Below are 20,858 nucleotides of genomic sequence, written 5' to 3'. Positions count from 1 at the left end.
CTTAAATTCAGCAGAATGATAGACTTTCACAATGGAGTAGAAGGGAATTAAGATATTGGTTTGGCTATTTTAATACAAACTAAAATAATAACTAGTTTGAACAGGTATCTTCTTTTTATGTAAAATCCAAGTTAGTAGTTTAAAGGCTAGTTCTTTTATCTCTATTCTAAATAGACAAACTCCTTCTATCATATTCTTCTGCCCATGTATAGGCTTCAGCTGTCTCATTACTCCTGCATTGCTGTTTGTTCTCCAGAAAACTAGGAGTAGAGTGTGAGCAGTCCCTTCTAAGGCCACGATCTGATTTGATCAGCTTCTTTCTTTCTCATCCCAATTGGCAGGACTTTAGTTACATGGCATGAAAGAGGCTTAATGATGTGGACTGTAGTAGCAACCTACTCTGGCAGTTCTTTCTTAAATGAGATCAGAGGAAGGATGGTGGAGACCTATCAGCCATCTGCTTCACAAGATAATCAGCTAAGGTGATTGATCTGAGGCTCAGCTACCAGTATCACAACAGAGACTGTCCTTGAAGGCATACATCGAGCACACAGTGTAGAAGCAAGATCACTGTTGGGCTGTGTGGCAAATCCAGCTGTGCTTGGATTGCTGAGCAAGACTCAGTGGGCCAAGATCTAATGCTTTGTTGATGACTATCAACTTTTTTTTGGCGACAGATGCATGAGCATGTGTTTTTTGAGCTGTTTGATAATTTAATTTTGAAGAGTCTAAAGTAATGGTATATTATGGTATAAAGTCATGGTATATGTATTATATACTTTGCAACCTAGAAAATGAGACGTTTTATCATTTTTGTTTTTCCCTTTAATAAACAGAAAATGAGGTAGCGTACGGATATCTGACTAATGCCTCTGACTTTCCTGTGACAATTAAAATTTTAATGTTAGAGAACCATTTATGCAGCACATACACTAGCAAGTATAGTAAGATAGTTACACTGTGAAATGCATGAGATTGACAGGAGTACCATTTTTTAATATTATCTGTTGAAATTGGATACCAGGCAATATAGCACAAAATCTGTTTTGCTTAGGTGTTTTATTCTAGGGAATGCAGAATATTTTTTCCATTTAAGTCCAAGAAGTTGCTGCTGCAGATTTGACTCTAGCACAACCCACTTCCACCAACCCCAAGATGGGCCTGTCCTGTGAGCCTGACTCAGGGGAAATTGCTATCTTTCTATCCTTATAACCTGCTCAGTTCTGTGTTTCTTTTCTTAGGGCCTAACTCCACGACCCATCTAGCTACCCAGCCAGGAGTTGGAGCCAGACCTCAGCTCTCTTCGGAACTCCTTAGTCTGTCATTCCTCAAGTCTACCTCTCCCAACCTCTCTCCATCCTGCTGCCATTAAAACAAGCTTATGGCTCTTTGCCTTCTAGAGTTCCAACAGCCAATTGCTTATGACACACTCTCTTTGAATTGGTTGGTATGTTTTTTCCTTTTTTATATGTTTGTAAAGTTTTTAGTTTTGTGTCCCTAAGCAAAATACAATTTTATTTAACATTTTCTTTTTTTAAATTTTATTTTTACCTTTAAGTAGTTGTACAAAGGAGTTGCTGTTCAACAAAATAGTATATGAATACAGTGCATCTTGATTATTGTTGTACCCCATCTCTCCCAATCCTACCTCTTCCCTCAATTTCCTAATTTTGTAAAATATTTATTGAATGGTTTTAGGTGCAAGTCTTGTTTTTTGGGTGCTAGTCAGTGTTTGGGTGTCATCCCTGAGTGCTTTTGCTCAAGGGTAGCACTCTACTACTTCAGCCACACCTCTACTTCTTGCTTTTTGGTAGTTAATTGGAGTCTTGCAGAACTTCCTGCCTGGGCTGGCTTTGAACTGTGATCCTAAGATCTCAGCCTCCTGAGTAACTGGGATTCCAGGTATGAGCCCAGCAATACATTAGTTTTATGACTGCACTTCCCGTTCCCACCTTCCTCTCTTTATTCATTTACCCCCTTCCTTTTTACTCCACCTTCCTCTTTTGAGTACCCAGTTCTTGGGGTTTATTTTGTTGGACTGTGAGTTAGCCTTTTAAGGAATCACATGGTTTGAATTCTCCCCTGAATATACCATATTTTGGTAAACACACTTGGTATATTACCCTGATATTCTCTTTTTGAACCCAGACCTCATTGTTTGCACAACAAAGGAAGGGACCATGTTAATCTGTTTCTCCCAATATCTAATGACTCTTTGCCATTACCATTAATATTTATAAATACTGAGTATCAAGTTCTATACTAAGCAAGCCCTTATACATAAATATTACTCTGCAGTATTTCATAGAAGGCACTTTTGATACTTCTTCACTCAAAAAATGGGGTTCACTCCTGGCAAGCATGCAGTAAGTCACAAATGCCCTGTATTTGCTCACTTTACTGAGCATTGCAGCTTAGTAGCACCATATGCTGTGGTGTGTCAGCTGTTTCCCCTCAGGATCATGGGGATGACTGGGAGCTGAAGCTCACTGGTGCTTCACAGCAGAGAAAGGATTGCACACTATATCACTAGGCCCAGGAGAGATTGAAATTCAAAACTATAAATATGGTTTCCACTGAGTTTGTTTCACATTTGTATCATTGTGAAATCCAAAAATTCTAAGTTGAGCTATGTTAGTTGGAGGCTTTCTATTGCTGTTGTGAAACACCTGAGGTAATCAACTCATAAAGAAATAAGGCTTATTTTAGTTTATGGGTTTACAGTTTGGTTTATAGTCCATGATTGGTTGGCTTCATTGCTTTAGGCCTGTGGTGAGGTAGCATGTCATAATGGCAGCGTGTGGCAGAGGAAAACTGCTTAAATTATGAGCCATGGAGCAAAGAGAAGAAAGGGAAAAGGATATGTATGTATGTGGTGGTCCTGGGGCTTGAACTAATGGGTTGGGTGCTGAGCTTGACCCACAGCTCCCCTTTTGGTGGTTAATTAGAGTCTGCCTGGGGTGGCTTAGAATCATTATCCCCAGTTTTTAGCCTCCTGAGTATCTAGGATTACAGCCATGGGTCTTTGGTACCCAATTTATTTTTTTAAGGCACATCAAACAGAAGTAGGGCCAGGCACTGGTGGCTCATGGGTATAATCTTGGCTACTTGGAGGCCGAGATTTGAGGATCTCCATTCAAAGCCAGCCTAGGCAGGAAAGTCCATGAGACTCCTATTTCCAGTAAAGTACTCAGGAAAAACCAGACATGGTGTTGTGATTCCAGTTGTAGAGACTAGCATCGAGCAAAAAGAAGCTCAGGGACAGTATCCAGAACCTGAGTTAAAGCTTTAGGACTGGCTCACACACACAAAAGACGTAGGACACTGGTTAGTTACATTAGGTTCTTCTTTAATAAAGTATTTTCCTGAAGCTTCTTATATTTTAACTGTGTGAATGGTTTGGGAAGTTCTTTCTCAGAAACATTTTAACAGTGTTAATGTTAAATGACTTAAAATGCTTTCAATTTTCCAATGTAAATACGTGTCCTATAGTTTTTGTCATAAGTGTTATCTGATTGATGGAAATTTCCACAGTAGGAAATAGGTTTTTTGTATGTGTTCTTTTTAATGGATGGTTGACTTTGTTTGCTTAAGTAGTACTTTTGTCTTGATAGGAAGAACAATTTGTTTTTGTCAATTGTCGCGACCCCCTCCACCCACAAGGATGACGCGACAACAGGTTCTTCTTTCAGGCGGTTTATTCAGGACCTTGTTTACAGCTTCTTTTCTCCTACTTCTCTCCTGCCCGCTTCTTCCTGCTTCTCCTTCCTTCTGCCCCCGCTCTCTGGTTATAAGCCTCCTGGATGGCCAATCCTGAAGCGCCACGTGGCATATACCGATAGGGCTGCAAACACGGAAGCAAACTAGGAGCCAAGTCATAGGCATATAAGGAGTTGTTTTTTACAGAGCGCTCGTCATCGGGAAGACGGAAGGCCGGAGCCCGTGCCATCTTTGCGGCGGCGCCTTGAAACAAGGAGCTACAATGTTGCTTTTGCAGCCTCTTTGGTCGCGCTCCCGCAGCTCTCCACAGTCAATGATTAGGAGTTTTCCTAGAATGCAGTCAGTGATTAGTTTATTCACATCCATAGTTTAGGGACAAAATTAGGTTTTCGATTTTAACTACATTTCTTCTTGGCCTTTTGTAATAAGCATAGGTGATAAATTAATATCTCCTATACTGAGAAGAATTTTAATTGACCTTGGGGGTGATGTGGTTTTTGTTTTATAGAATTAAAACTGCTTAATAGCAGTGACTTAGTATTATACAAAATGAATCTGAATGGGATTATGTGTATTTTATTTTATGTAGTGTTTATATCCCCAGTTTTCCTTTGGGCTTAGTAAAGGGTATGTTATGTAATAGGAATTTAATAACTGTTAAAAAAATGATGTTTGGTTCTTTAAGTGGGAAGAGCCAAATGCCGTGCCAGCCTTCTGGACGCTTGCTAGTCATGCTGTAGCTATAAGCACTGACCTAGCAGATTCTGTGGCCAGTCCTAAAGATCAGGAATTGCTTGTTTTGTTGATACTCTATCTCTAGTTCCTAGCTAAGTGTCTGACATGTTTTAAGTGCTCAGTAAATATTTGTCGAGTGAGTGAAGGAATGAATGAGAAATTCCAGTTAGTGTGATGTAACTGGGATGTTCATGTAGGTGTGTGAAGGGTTTGCAAGAATAAAACAACATGGGAAGATTAAGAATCTTTGGTGTATCTACAACCATTGAAGCTCTTGCTCAATCACAGTATTCACACTCCAGAAAGCAGTTTGTTTCCTCTGTATTCCTGTTCTGGCACTGGGTGTGATTGCTCATAGACTTGCCATTACACAATGGTGGGGAGGCCTCTGAGCACTCAAGGAGGCACCTGGGCATCACCAGCATCCACCGTGAGTGTGGATGAAAGAATGAATAGTAGCTTACTGAGAAGTCACTACTGGCCTAGTAAAAAAAATCATCCTATACCATTAGACCATAGTTTCAAATGGATTGTTTGGAATAATGCCCAATATCTTTTGCTCCTAAAGGAGGACAATAAACAGTCTGAGTTAATTTCAATCTTAGTAGAGCTAGATGCAAGAATCTAACTGAAAATGTGACCTGTTTTTTGTTTCTCATGAGTTCGTGTGTGTGTGTGTGTGTGTGTGTGTGTGCAATGTGATGGCTACAGGCTTGTCTCTGGGTTTGTCTGTTGCTGCTCCTTGGTTTTTGTTCTAAGGTCATTCTATCTTTAAACACCCTATCTCCTCATTTTCTTCTTTCTGCCCTTCCTTCCTTATGTTGAATTCAGGGTCTTATACTCTTACTTAGGTTTTTCACTCATGACTGACACTCTACCACTTGAGCCATACCTTCAGTCTGGTCTTTTGCTAGTTCATTGGAGTTAGAATCTCTTAGATTTTTCTGCCAGGGCTGACGTCAAATGATGACCCTCGAATCTCAGCCTTTTGAGTAGCTAGGATTACAAGCATGAGCCACTGGCACTCAGTTCTTTCTTTTATAAAGTGAATAACTCAATAGTTTTTTTTTTTAAAATATTTTCACAGAATTGCTCAGCATCCATCTTGTCTAATTACAGAGCATCTCATCATCTCCAAAGGAAATCCTGAAAACCACAATCTTCATAAAGTCTTGAGTCTATCACAGCTCTGCTCTTCTAGGGACATTTTGTTCTTAGAGTTCATTGAGTATGTTTGCATTTAGAAGTGGAAATCCATTATTCAGACTTAGGTGCCTGATTGAAAAGGTGTCTGCAACTGAGTTAATGAAATGAGCCTTCAAAGGGCATTCTTTGTTTCCTCAACATATATACATCGAAAAATATGTGAACTTACACTTTTTTCTTGGCAAACTTAGCTGTAATCCATTTATACCTTTATAGAAATCTGAAACAATTCAGAGTCCCTCTTCAATTTGAAAAGAATGATTAAGCTGCTGAGCTGTAGCTCATGAAGCTGATCCTTCCTGTTGCCTGTTCCTGCCAGAATGTTGCTAATGTGTTATATTTTAAATTTACCATTCATGATTATTAAGGGTTGTTTTTATGACCCTTCTTCTGTTCTCTGAGTAGTCTTTAAACTGGAAGTACAAATGCTGAAACAAGTTTTTTTTTTTTTTTATTTAAAGCCACAACTTACCACAGGAAATGCCGTGAAGAATAGCAAATTCTTCTGCTATTAATTTATGAAGAAGTGTTTGTAAAATATTGACAACTGTACTGAAACATTAAAAGGAGCATTAAGGCAAAAACAAAACAGCAAAAGCCCTGAAAAGAACTCGAAGAGGAGTTGGAATCTTTGTTCCCAGGGAAAATGAGGCAGCCTAATTTATTGTAAAAACAAAACACTGCCCCTGAGGATTACATCTTGTCTCTGTGCCTAAGAAAGGCAACCACGAGATATTCTGAGTAACCAGTGGTCATGCATTCGTTTTCAAGGTGTCCTTGTAGGCAGTTGACCCAAATCAGGAGCAAAGCAGCCAAAATCTCAATTTTAGTCTAATGAAGAGGAACACAGCGAAGAACAAATATAGTCCTCAAATGACATGTCATATGTTAGGAGATGATAATTGCTTAGGGAAAACCATAGCACAGGATACAGGGGATTGTAGAGGCCTAAGGGGAAGTTGCAGTATGAAATAGGAGTTCAAGGTAGGCTTCATAGAATAGTGGAGAGGTGAGAAGACTCTTGAAGTGGGGGAAGGAGGGAGTTGGGCCCTGTGCATATGAAGAAACAGGTCCCTGGCAGCAGGAACTGACAGCAAAGATCCTGAGACAGGAACATTTCTATATATTTGAGGAACTCATAGGAGGTCCCTGCCTAGAGTTGAAAGAATGGAATGAATGGGAGAGTAGAGGAGGTGAATGGGAAAGTAGAGGAGACGAGAGATTGGAACAGGCTGGGGGCATTTGTTTCTCATGTCATTTAGGGCTTTGAGCCATTTGAGGATTCTGGCTGGTACTCTGACTCACAGTGGGGTTTGGATAGAGAAAGATGCCTACTTGCATTTTTCAGAGAGTCCTTCTTGATGCTGCTTTGAGATCAGTCCACTAAAGAACAAGAGAAAAGTAGAGACCACTTTTCTTGAACTAGGGTAGTGGGAGGCCAGAAGTGGTCAGAGTATGGATTTCAAAGCCCAAACATTAGACTTTTTGGATGGTTGGATGTGGGGAAGAATGAAGAGAGGCATTAATAGGTCTTGTGAGTTTGAGGGGTGGTGGTGAAGTGAGCATGTGAAGGATGGATTAAGCCAATTTCCGAAGGAAATCCTAATCTCTGAAGAAAGCAGCCCTAATAATAACAAAAGTAGGTCTAACCAGGTGTTGAATGGAAGGAAAAAATGGGGTTAGAGTAAAGAAACATAGCAGAAGTTCAATGACCAGGTTATTACCACTATGTTAAAGGAGTTGGTAGAGACAGAAGTAAATGAGAGGTTAGGGTGTCACATCACTTGCAAGTTGGTGGTGAGAAAAAATGAACCCTTTAAGTGGGACAGAGAACAAACTGAAGGGATAGTTTGGAAAGTAAAGATGACGTTGGCTTCAGGCATGTGAATTGGAGGTAAACTGGAAATATTCTTGTAGCCCGAAGGCTGTGTTGAAGATTTGTATGGTCTGGGGTGCTCCCTTTTCCCCCTTTCCCTCTCTCTCCCTCTGTCTTTCACCCTTTCCCCCTTCTCTCCCTTTTTTAGTTCAGTGCTGTGTTCTTGTTCCTCAGATCACTGTCTTACCCTAAGTAAGCATTCAGTGATTACTTGTGGGATGGATGGATGGATACAATTTTAGAAGTCGTCCAAGTAGAGAGGATTACTGTTCTACACTCTTGGCCCCATTGATTTATCACATGGCTTGCTTCCATTTCCTGTTTCCTTTTTGCACAGAATTTTAGGATTACAGACAGTGGGCAAGGACGCATACACATATTACATCTTCCTTATTATTTTACACAATGTGGTTTAAATACTACTTCCTCCCTTCGAACCTTATTGTTTTAAATTATATGATTTCTATTTATATTTCTGACTGTACTGTGGGGGCAGGAAAATCTTGAGGCAAAATGTACCTCATTATGTATTCTATCTAATCTTGTTTTATTTGTTAACCATGGTAGTGATAGGTTTGAAAGCCATTCTCCTTCAGCTTTGTCCTGTACATGTTTACAATGTAAACTATGTGTTATAGTTGGGTTATCATAAAACTAATGACTTTAGAATTCATTTTCTTTTCTTTTAATTTCCAGTTCTCAAATATATAATTTACTTCAACCTATGATTAATGCTTTAAAAACCCCAAAATAACAGCATGGTGTTTCTGGCTCTGTAATCTCTGCCTTGACATTTTTTTTTTCCTACCAATTGTAAGCAGCAAAATGGAAAATTTGCTATATAGTTATCTGGCTTTCCCACCCATCCAAATGAACCCAACTTGAATGAGAAGATAAGCCAGAAAGTTCGCTGCCCCATGACTCCTTGTGTGCACATTGTGTTCCCAAATGCTACTTTTTTGCTGCTAGTGTGGTAAGAGGAATCCAAATACCAGCTCATTCCACTGAATTTTCTCATGTGATTTGCTATCTATATATTTGCTATCAGAAGAACACAAATGTGTGTGTGTGTGTGTGTGTGTGTGTGTGTGTGTGTGTGTGTGTCCATGTAGATGGAGAAAATTAAGCAATTTTAACAGTTAAGCTATGAAATGTTTGGATCTTGAATATACAAGAAGAGGCTCTCAGTTCTGCTTGGTAAGAAAGATATATTTAGTGTATTATACATATATATATATATATATATATATATGGAGAGAGAGAGAGAGAGAGAGAGAGAGAGAGAGAGAGAGAGAGAGAGAGTATATGTTACATGTGTGATAGGAGAACAGAATTGTTTGCTGAGATAAGAAAGGACAAAAGTAGCAACAGTTAGGGGGTATGAAATGGCCATATAGTTACTAAGAAAGGATCAAAACCAGGAAATAGAAATTTGATTTATTTTTCTTTTTAAAGGGAAGAACAGTTGTTGTTGTTGTTGTTTTTGTAGGATTAGGTCCTTTGAGAGTCTCAATATTATTCCATAAAATCTCTGCTGTTTAATTTGATGACCCTAGGCAAAATAGTTTAGAATCTGAGCTTTGCTTCTCAAGAATAATAAAGTTAAATGAAATTCTTGCTAAAATACCCCTAATTCTATGGTTTTTTTTTTTTTTTTTTTTTTTTTTTTTTTTTTAAATAAGACAAGATCTTACTCTGTATAGTCCTGGCTATTGTTAAATTCATTATTCTCCTGCTTCGGTCTCAGAGTGCTTGGATACCATGCATGTACCCCCACACCCCTTAATTGTAATACTTCTTATGATTCTATTCTTGGCTGGAAGGCAACACTGAAAACAGAAACTTAGGTGGTGGCTTGGGTCTTAAGATTAAAGGTTGGTGCAAAGAGGTGGGGATCTATCTGAATTTAGGATGTGTGGGGGCAGATGAGTGTTTTATGTATAGAAAAACTTGATGGCAAACCTGATTTCATAAATGAGAGATGTTGAGATAATCAGATCCTGCAATGAAATAGTCCTTCACTATTCACTTCAAAAGTCCTTGTTTTTCTATTGAGTTAATGATTTGAGGGGAAGACTTCATATTAAAGACATTGCTGGGTGCTGGTGACTCAGGCCTGTAATCCTAGCTACTCGGGCTGAGGTCTGAGGATTGCGGTTCAAAGCCAGCCCAGGCAGGAAAGTCTGTGAGACTCTTATCTCCAATAAACCACCAGAAAACAGGAAGTATCGCTGTGGCTCAAGTGGTAGAGCCTTGAGCTGAAGAGCTGAGAGGCAGGGCCAGGGCCCAGATTTCAAGTCCTACAACTGGAAAAAAAAAAGCCATGCATTATTGTACATAAGTTTAGCACATTAAGCAATTCAGCTGTTGTTTTGAACTTAGTACATCATCCCCTGGAACACATTAAAAAAAGTTTTATTGGGATTTTTACTTATATTCCTAGTTGATAAGAGCAAAAATGACTTTGCTGAGCCCTCAAGAAAGGTAGTAGGCATCAAAGTGTGTGTGAGATAAATATGGAATAGTCTACTCTCTTGTCCTGATCTTCAGTGTTCTGCCCCCTTTATTTATTTATTTATTTTTAAAATTTGACCTTTAGCATAAATAAAGGTTTTATTGGTCAGTTTGGGTGAATGACAGACTGACATATACCCAACCTACTGTTGTGCACACATTCTGCCCCCTTTAAAAGGAGAGAACTAGACAGATATTATGTGAAGGTAGTTTCTATACATTGAAAAAAAAAAAGTAGTGTGAAACTTAGACTTTTGAGTTGTTCTACATATGTGGTCACAGTGTTTCCATACCCAGCTTAATGTCCAGCTCAGTTTGACAAATCTCTACTGACTATGTAGGTCAGAGTACAGTGGTCAGCTCTACAGAAAAAACTGGATCCTGACCTTTTAAGAATATATTGATTATTCTAGAAGGCCTTTCTGAGTTAGCTGGAGAGATTTGAGCATGGTGAGACATCTTTATAGAAAACCCTATCTAGTTAATTTCCATGGTTTCAACTGGATGGTGAATTGTAAACATGAGACTCTTTAAAGAAAAAAAGAATCTATTAAGGAGTGTGGTTGCCAAAGAGTAAGTTGATCTTTTAGAGGACATCTGTACCAGGTGTTATCTGCCAGAGTGGCTATGGCTGGGCTGTGATGTTAAAGACTAGCTGGGCCAGGATTCTGTCCTGCTGGGTCCATAAGGAAAGTTGCACTGAAGTTACTTCCTGACCTGGGAAATGTGTCCCTGGGTAGCATTTCCTGAGAGCATCAGATGAGAGCTCAGTGAAGGAGCATTAAATGTGGACAGGGCCTGTTGTCAATTAACCTCCAATTAGCAGGAGGTTCGCTCTCACAGGGGAGCATGTGTCCAGGTGAGAGAGTGGGATATAATATTCTTAGGTGCATACTGTTTGGTCCTAGCCAGAGACACTTGAAGTTGCACGTTTTCTGATTACAGTTTCTGATATTGAGTGGTCTGGAGGATAGGTGTTGTTGTTTATCCTCCATTGAGTATGTAAATAGAGTTGTGAGCCATGGATATATGACTTTGGGCACATTTCTTCACCTGCCCTTAGCTTCTTCTTCTTCTTCTTCTTCTTCTTCTTCTTTTTTTTTTTGGGTCCGGTTGTGGGGCCTGAACTCTGGGCCTGAGCGCTGTCCCTCAGCTCTTCAGCTCAAGGCTAGTGCTGTACCACTTGAGCCACAGCGCCACTTCCGGCTTTTTTCTTTTTGCTTATGTGGTGCTAAGGAATTGAACCCAGGGTCTCAGGCATGCAAGGCAAGTGCTCTACCACTGAGCCACCTTCCCAGCCCGCCCTTAGCTTCTTCTATTAAACAAACAGTTGGATTCTGGCACCAAAAGTCTTTTCTAGTTCTGTAGTCTGGGTTCAGAAGGATGATTGCTGAGTTTTTAATCAGCCTTGGTTTGGGAAAATAGCCTGAGTTTCCCTCTATTTAGAACCCAACGAGACAGGACAAAAATATGCTGTCCATTTTATAATGAAGTTTCTCAAGGGTTGAAATCAGTAGAATGTAGACTTCTTAAGTAGCAAACCAACTTAACCAGAGCATTCTCTTGGCATTTGTGTCTATTCTTTGTGGTCTCTGAGTTGGGTTATTGTGATAAGAAGATCTAGGTTTAGTATCTAGTTGTTATAATGCTGACACACTTAGATAAGAATAATAGTGTGGGAATTGGGATTGAAGGAATAGCTTTTATCATCCCACGTACTCCACTGCCTCTCAGCATGAAGAGAGATGTGGTTTGAATTGAAGCTGGGCAGCTGTGTGTAGGAGTGGGAACAGGATAGGAACAGAAGAGATACATATCCCAAAGGGGCCCCATTAAGGAAAGTAGACTGTGTAACTCAGGTAGAGTGGGCTAGGGAACATATTGATGCTTTCCTCTTCGTCTCCAGTCCTTGAACAAATGTTTGTACTATTGTTAAAAGCTAGCACACATTCAGAGAAATTATTGTAAATTGCTGAGGAAATTCTAGGATTCCCCACATTACTTTGTGTCTGTATTTACTGAGTCAGTTGTACCAGTAAAAGCTGTGGAAACTGTAAGTGTTTCTCTTCTGTAATTTTTGGTTAATGTTGAGTATCTACATTACAGTCAAATTGCTGGCTGGGAATGAGAAAGTTTTCTTGCTAACTATAAAGTAGTGTTGTAATTACGTTATGATGTAATATAACATTATTACATGTTTTTATACTACCAATTTTCCTGTTTGTAAGAGAACAGATTACTTGGTCCGTTTATTATGTTTGTATTTTCTCTGAGATATGAAAAATTATTGTAGCCGCTTACCTCCCCTGTTGGTCAACAAACTCTTTTAAGATGTGGTTGACTCTGGAATATCTAAATATTGATGAAAGTCTCTAAAGTCCTGGATTCCTCCCCCCCCCCAACCTATGTTTTTTGAATTTCTATTAATTTCAGTATTGGGAAGGAGGAGATGAGTGGGATAAGTAAGTTAACAGATGCTGTAAAAATCACATTCTCTGTCATGGAAAAGTTATTAAGGGTAATCTATAGTTTTTCAGTTTACATATTTGTGCTTCTGGCATGAGTAGTCAGAAATGGATAGAATAACTTTGTGATAGCCAACTCCAAGGTTAAGTTTGTGTGTGTATGTGTGTGTGTGTGTGTAAGAGAGAGAGACTGGTGGGGGAGGGAGAAAAAGGGAGAGAGAGAAGAGGGAGAAGGAGGAGAAGGGGGAGAGAGAAGGGGGAGAGAGAAAGGGAGGGTTTAGGGGGTGAGCAGGTACTGTCTTTTCTGCTGGCCCAGTACCTTAGGTCATGTCAGGCTGCTCTAGTCCTTGCTTAGACATCTGATGAGTCCTCTCAGTAAGATCCCAACACTAAACTCTGTGGTTTAGTGTTTGAGAGGGCGGGGGAGAGGGATTTGGAGTATCACCCTTGAAAACCTAAGGTTGACAAACTTGTATGGACTGAATACAATCTTGTTACTCTCCATTGTTTATATTTTGAAATGTATATTTGCCCTCCAGAGCTCAAGATAGCCACCTCTAGAATTTTATTCTCTCTGTACCACTCATTATACAGCCTACCTTAGCTCAGCGAGAGAGTTTGGGTGGGACTTTGGATCTGTCGTCCTCATGTTTCTTGGCAGCTTTAGGTTGGTCATGGAATCTTTGGAGAATCTGGTCCTTCTTGTCCACGACTCTCTCCCTCCACTCTTTTTGTGATCTGAGTGCCTTTCCACTGCTCCAGTGGGTACAGAGATGCCTGGGGAAATTTGGCTCCTGTGGCATTGTGATACTTGGTTTGCTTTTGTCCATGGTTTTTGTTTCATGAACCCAAAGCCTGGTTGCTTCCTGACTACAATAATGTTGGGTTGCTTTAGTTCTCAGTATGTAAAACAAAATCAATAAATTGATTTCTTCCCACTCCTTGACTTTCTTCTGACCTTCCCTTGGATCCTTCTTCTCCTCCCCCATGGCAGGCCATAGAAGCTATCATTTCGTTGTCCCAAGGTAGATCGTAATACCTAATCTCTCTTTGCCTTTCAGTTTTGGAGCTGACTGTAAAGAAGTCCCTGACCTAAATTTTCTGATAGTATTGTAGATCATATGACTTCCATTTTAGATGGAGCCTGGAAGAAAGAAGGGGAGGAAGAAAGAGAAAGGAGGGAAGGAAGGAAGGAAGGAAGGAAAAAAAAAGGAAGGAAAAGAGGAAGGCAGGCTAGCATGCTGCACAGAGAGGCCAAGAAGATTCTGGACAAGCCTTTCTGAGTTTCTTCACATAATCAGCATCTTTTTTGTGCACATTTCTGCAAAGTTGACTCTACAGGTTGAATGCATGCTTCAGGCATGCTGATGCAACACCATCTCCAAAGAACTCAGAAGGAAGGGGTCTGACTACGTTCTGATAGTTGGACAGGTGGAGCTTCTGCGGAGTGGTTCACTCAGAGAAGATCTGGAACACTCTGTGACTTTACAGGCATGCTTCATCCTCTGCAGCTCTTTCATCTGTATCTTTTGTAATATCTTCACACTAACCTGATAAACATAATATGTCCTTGCGTTCTTCAGGCTGCTCTAGCAAGTTAATCAAACTGGAGGAAGGGGCTGGGGAAGGAACCCTGAGATGCAGCTGGTTTGTCAGAAGCACAGAAATGATCTGCGTTGTATGTTTAGTAAGAGGACCTGGGTTTGTTGCTTTACATATCAGTGAGAGCTTCAGTTATGTGCTCTGGGAAGTTCATATATTTTGGAACTATTCTACTAACATTGTGAGTATTATATTTGAATTTGACCCAGGATGTCTTTGGTGGACTCTGAATATGTAAGTCTTCATTTTTCTTTTTCCACATCTCAGTTTTCTCTTTCATTATAAGTGGCTGCAGATATTTTTTTTTCTTGTTAAGTGAGGGGATAAAGAAAAACCGATGAATAAAATGGAAACTTGATGTCCCTCAGTGTGTCCGCATCTTTAGCATCTTTAATGTGAGGACCAGATGTTTTACATACCTCAGCCTGTGGCTCTGTAACCAGACACTATAGGGCTCCTCTCTCCACATAAGTATGTTTCCCAAATACAAGGTGTTACTATATGGTAGAAAGTATTGTAAGCCAGTCCTCCTGTGTTTATATATGGCTCTGAAAAGAAACCAAAAGGAGAGAAGAAACTAGCAATTGTGGCCTGCAAACAAGTACCTATCCCTGTTTTGCTGGTGACACTTTCTTTGTGTGGGTTTAGGAAGACCACAGGGTTTTTTTTTTTTCTTTTCATCAACAATAATCCAGTATCCTCTGCTCTGATGAGCCCCAGGGTACATGCTTAGATTATTTCTGCCCAGCATCTTGTGTGTATGTGTGTTTAATTTTGAAGTAATATATTGTTATAATAAAAATGAATCGGATAACGTACATGCTTGTTCATGTTGAACTTGGCCCCACATTCTATGTGGTCATCGGCCCTAATGTGGATTCCTAGGCCCTTAGAGCTACAGCCTACAAGCATGATTTAATTTTGAAACATGAATTACTAGTAAAAAGCAATTTGGCACAATAAAAAAAATTGCAAAAAGAAAAAAGAAACACATGTTATAACATGCCACAGTAAATGAAAAAAAAAGGAATTTGGCCAGTTTGCCTGTGAATTTCTGGTGGGAAGGGAGCCGTTGGCCTGTGGTTGAGTTACTTAAGTCTGCTGGGCTTGCTCTTTGGGTTCTGTATCTGTTGTCAGAGGTTTGGTGGAAGGGTTATCCTAGAGGGCTTTCTCTGATCATCCCTGATTACTTCTTTAAAATAAGTTTTTAGGTATGAAATTGTGTAGATAAAGGAATGGAACCCCACAGAAACACGGAAGTATCTTTTTCCTGCCAGTTAAGAATGAGATCAATCACCTTCTTCTACAACTCTGTTTCAACTCTGGACACTATAAAGGAGAACAAAACAAAATGTTCCCATTTAAGATCAAGCAATATTTTATTCATTTGACATGAGTTTTATTGAATTTGGAGCTGATGAATATTAATTTATATGCTTTACTAAATTTAAATTTCTCCATTGTGGTTCAAAGCCAGCCTGAACAGGAAAGTCTGTGAGACTCTGATTTCAAGGTAGCGATCAAAAGCTGGAAGTGGAGCTGTAGCTCAAGTGGGTAGAGTGCCAGCCTTGAGGGGAAAAAACTAATTCAGGGCTCCCAGGCCCTGAATTCAAGTCCCAGTACTGGCACACACACAAAAGTCTCATTAGTTGATATCTATTTTTAAATTCTTTACATTTCCCTTTCTAGTTACCTTTCTATCTATTCTTTTTAAGCTCTCCCTTTCAGCCATTAGGACAGAGTTAATTCAAGAATAAGGCAAATAATAACAAACACCCTTCCTCTAAACAGTGTCTTGGTATTAAAAATAAAACCTAATTATGTATTTTGCCCATTTCAGTAACTAGTCTTTCCTGAAAATCAAGGTTCCTAGAATTGAAGAATTGGAATTATGACAGAAAGGTTGCAATGTCATACCCATAATTGGTCAAGATGGTTAACTCTCCTCTGCTCTGTCCCATCTGCTCAGACCCAAGACGGTCTTTTGGGAAAGACCACTGTGGTCTGACTCAAACTTTACTCTGTTCCATGTTTATTTTATCTTCATTCAGGAAACCATTATGGGAGTTTTTGTGATTTAGAGCCATTGTACTCATTCCCCATACTCAGGGGAAGCCCTTGTGATCAGTCAAAATAAATGCTCAAACTATTACTCAAATTGGGCCTCAGATTCATTTAGTTGGGACACAGCTTGGATGTCAAAAGTTAAAGCAGTCTTGCTGTGAGCCCAAATGAGAAAAAAATGAATTTCAAGTAAACACTCCTAATCTTATAGTAATCAGGTTCTTTATATAACAGAGACTGTGTAGATAAGCTAAAGAACACGTACCCAAGGTTAAAAAAGTTGGAGTATACCATGAAATAGATAATAATTGTGTTAGCCACTCTGTCAGTTGGCAAAGGATCTTTGTTGTCTAATTTTAGGTAGCAGAACACCAGAAATACGGTTTCAGTGTTTTATAGGAAGCTTGATAGCCTCTATTTTACTCTATAGGAGACTTTTTTAGTGTGAGTATATATGCCAGTTTCAAGGCTTGAACTCACAGTTTGGGTGCTGTCCCTTAGCTTTATAACCCAAGGCTGACACTCTATCATTTGAACCACAGCTCCACTTATGACTTTTTGCTAGTTAATTGGAGATAAGTGTCACACGGACTTTCCTGCCCAGGCTGGCTTCAAACTACCATCCTCAGATCTCAGCCTCCTGAATAGTTAGGATTATAGGTGTGAGCCATTAGCCCCCAGCTTTCCATTCACTTTTATTAGTCATCTTAAAAGACTGCCAACCTGCAAGGTGCTGGTGGTTCAAGCCTATAATCCTAGCTACTCAGGAGTCTGAGACTTAGGGTTGCAGTTAGAAGCTAGCCCAGGGAATGAAATGTTTGTGAGACTCCTACGGCTAGTTAACCAGAAAAACGCCAAGAAGTAGAGCTGTGTTCAAGTGTTAGAGTGCTAGCCTTGAGCAAAAAGAAGCTCAGAGACAGTACCCAGGCCACTGGGGTTCAAGCCCTAGTGCACACGCACATATACACAGACACAGACACACAGACACAGACACAGGCACAGACACAGGCACAGACACACAGACACACACACACACACACACACACACACACACACACACGACTTCCAACATTTGGCAAACTTCTTTTACATTAGACCAATAGTAATGTATTCTTATCCTCATACAAGTATTTATAATGTGTTCTATTTTTAAACAAGCAAATTGTTTACTCTCAGTTATATGATTAACTGTAACATATTTCCAGTTTACTCTTATGACTTGGCAGAGAAGCCATTTGTGTGTAGATGGAGTAATCCTTCACCTTTTCTCACTTCCTTTCCTCTCCTTTCACACTTTAGGCTGGGTGTTGAAGGTAGGTATGGAGTACATGCTGATGACATCTTATTGCACTACAACCTTGTGGCCAGTCCTCATTGACTTCCATTATGTGACCCAGCCTGTTGTGGGCAGACTCTGTAGATTTTGTCCTTATTAAAGACTTGTTGGTTGATATCTTAGAAAAGTTCATAGCATGGGAGTATAGGTATTTCTAGAGGAACAGGGTATTCCTTCTAAAGTAGGGCAAAGCAAGCACCTGCTAACTTTACAACTTTTTGGGTGGTCTTTTGTGACTGGAAGGCTACTGAGAAATGAACTGTTGGACAAAGTCACTAATTGAAGCAGTTTCTTTGGAAAAGGAAGGTTCCCTTTAACTACGACACTCCCACATCATTTGCCTGGGGTGATGGTGAAACCCTTTTCCTGACTGTTAAATTCATTCTTGAGGTTTCATGTCCCCTATTTAGATGGTTACTTGTCTGCCTGATGACTCAAGACAGTTGTATCCCCTACCTCTAGGTCATTGCTATTTTTGCTGAATTTTGCTGGTAATATGAACTATCATTTATTTTATTCTAATGGGGAAATCCAGAGAACTCCAAATTAAGAAATGTTTTCATCAAATAGTTATGTGGACCAGCCATTTATATACAATATATCTGTATTGTCTCCCAAGTAGTTGCAACTACAGACATGCACCAACACTCCTGGATTTCTGAGATAGGATCTCACTAACTTAATTTTTTTTGGCCTGGGCTGACCTTGAACTCTTAATTTTTCTATATAACTGAGATTACAGCTATAAACTTCTGTGCTTGAGTGTTTTTAACATTTTTAAAATGAAATATTTTCAACTATCTTTCTTGAAATAGTTATTAATTTTTATCTGATATATCAAAAGTAGTATGACAGTGTTGTTTGCAACATACTAATCCTGTTTATTTTACTTCTTAATTGGGAGCTTAAACTTCTTGGTACTGTATAAGAATTCTCTGTTTAAGATTTCTTCTGCTTACTTATGTCTCATGGAATGAAAGCTCGTAATTCTCTTTCTCCTAGGGTGGAGACACTTGAAATTATAAAGCTCTTAAGAAAAAATCTGCATCATCTCTCACATTATCCTATAGAACTAACCATTTAAAAATAAAAAAGGAAGGAGATCTAGCTAGCCTGGCCGGTTTTTCTTGACTGGATCCGACTTACAACATTTCTTTTTTCTTTTTCTTTCTTTCTTTTTTTTTTTTTTTTTGTTGCAATTAACAATGCCCAGTGCCCTGAGAAATGATTACCCAATTGGAACCTGGGCTGAGAATCAAGGAGCGGAGACTGTCATTTGGGCATGATGGCTTTTGTGTTACACAGACTCAGGATCATGACTTTGGGCTGATGTGTTGTACCAGCATGATGAGGGCTGGCCTCTGTGATCTATCTAGGCTTGTTCAGTGAGTCTAGGAATTTGTAACTTCAGCATATTTAAGTTTTCATGATGAGAAACTTTCTTGGCAGGCACATCAGTGGGTCAGTTGTCCCAGTGCAGCTAGGTGTATCCTCTTATTTTAATTTAACCTTCTTTATTAATTTGTTGCCAGTGGGCCTTGCTCAAACATCAGTAAAGGAAAGCTGCTGATAGCAAGGTAGAATGTTCTTTGTAAGATTCCTAAATGAGTACAGCATCTGGGACATGAGGTATACATTATTTATATACATTATTTATTAGGAAATAATGAATGAGTACACTGGCAAAATAGGAAATGCTAATAAGAAAGGCACCAGGAATTTTTTCCCCTTAGCTTCATTCTGCTGTGGTTGTCATTTAAAGTTCATTCTGATATTTTTTCCAATATATTCTATTTATCAGGAAATACCTTCAGCCCAAAGATGAATAACATTGGTTCCTGGGGAAACAGTTAGAAAGAAATAATTTTAAAATAAGGTAATAATTTCTAGGAGATAATAGGCCAGTTAGCAGCACCTGTGGTGGGGATGGAAGCGGTCAAGGGCACTGAGGTCCATGGCTCAGTAAATACTCCCTGGAGATGCTGCTAATGGAGCTGAGGGGTGAGAATATGGTCTTGAATTTGACAAGTGAAAACCGTGGGAAAGTTCGTGCCTTTCAACAAGGTACGGCATGCAAAGACACCCATCACCCACAGCACGAAGAGAAGGAACTACAGCCAATCGCTGTTCCTCAGTAGGATATGCATGGAGAGAAGTGGCTAGAGAGAGCCTTGTGAGAAGCGAGGCCTAGAAGATTGCTACCACATGCTGAGGGGGTCACTCTGGACTGAAAGCTTCCTAGGTTTGATTTCCAGCTATTTCCCAAATTACTATATAACATCAGCTGCACAGGGTTATTATCAGCATTAATGTCTATAATGTGAATATGTATATGTGCAGCTTAGGTAAATTATTACTTGTGAGATTTGGGGAAATCTATTGGATCCAAAGGGAGGGAAGCCAGCTAATTGATTTTTCTTTAACCACATCATTCTTGCTGCAGAGTAGAGATAGAATTACAAGGTAAGGCAGGAAGCCTAAGATGGAACTAAGACAGTCCTAGTATGAGATGGGTTATCTGGAGCAGATGTAGCATGGACAGAAAAGAAATATTTAAGAGGTTAGCGAGGTTTGCTTTTAAGGGGTTAAGAGGAATGTTAAGTAAGATTCTTCATTTCTGGCTACGGGAGTGGGGTGGTAGTTGTGAATAGAAGCTAGAATATAGAAGGCAGGAGGAAAAAGTTGTTTGGGGGGGAGGTTGGTTTTAAAAATGTTAGTTTGATGAATCTGTCCAGCGCTCATGTATTTTCCATGCCAGGTGGACAATGCAATTGGAGAGTTGGAGGTTTGAAGGAGAGAAAGGATTATGAGTGTCAGCTGTAGGTACACAATTAAGTGCAGCCAGTGGGTGTGCTGTCTGGAGAGGGTTTATTGGTGAGACAAGCCAAGGGAGGAGACCCTGGGCCTAGAAAGGATTGAGGAGGCTGTGGAAGAGACCAGGCTGGCGGCTTAAGAGGAGATTGGAGAAATGACTCGAGAGAAATGGAGATTAATTCTAAGAAATGCTGAATAGTCTTGGGGGTGGAAATGCAGAATAGCAGTTCAGAAAGTCATTTTTCGGCCTCTGTGGTTGATGATACAAAGGCAAGTCATACCTATTCTTTTTCTATAATGCTATTTATGATTCTGCTGAGACTGCCATAATATGTGTGTGTGTGTGTGTGTGTGTGTGTGTGTGTGTGTGTGTTGTGTCTATGTGTCTGTGTGTGTGTGTCTGTGTGTGTGTGTCTGTGTCTGTGTGTGTGTGTGGCTTAAACAACAGACATTTATTTCTTGTCATTCTGGAGACTGGAAATCTGAGATGACCCTGCTGGCTTGCCTGGGTCCTGGTGCAGATAGT

At 39.8% G+C, this 20,858-nt stretch overlaps 1 protein-coding gene across 4 annotated transcripts in view; it reads left to right on the top strand.

Annotated features, from left to right (window-relative positions):
- Window positions 1–20,858, top strand: part of Arl15 (ARF like GTPase 15) — a 379,440-nt gene that overhangs the window by 34,877 nt on the left and 323,705 nt on the right. For 2 of the 4 annotated variants that reach the window (XM_070041161.1, XM_070041165.1), the window contains exon 1: window positions 1,351–1,447. The exons of 1 other annotated variant lie outside the window; for it this stretch is intronic. In XM_070041161.1, coding sequence (XP_069897262.1) covers window positions 1,382–1,447 — 66 coding nt within the window. In that variant the 5' untranslated portion in view covers window positions 1,351–1,381. Of the gene's footprint in view, window positions 1–1,350; window positions 1,448–2,858; window positions 2,869–20,858 lie in introns of those variants that run through there. One more of the 4 variants, XM_070041164.1, reaches the window with a different exon arrangement.

The sequence above is a fragment of the Dipodomys merriami genome, unplaced genomic scaffold (genome assembly GCF_024711535.1).
Source record: "Dipodomys merriami isolate MVZ:Mamm:240054 unplaced genomic scaffold, mDipMer1.0.p SCAF_30, whole genome shotgun sequence".
NCBI classification, from domain to species: Eukaryota; Metazoa; Chordata; class Mammalia; order Rodentia; family Heteromyidae; genus Dipodomys; species Dipodomys merriami.
Note: the sequence above shows the minus strand (reverse complement) of the source record. Positions and strands in the feature narration are given on the sequence as shown.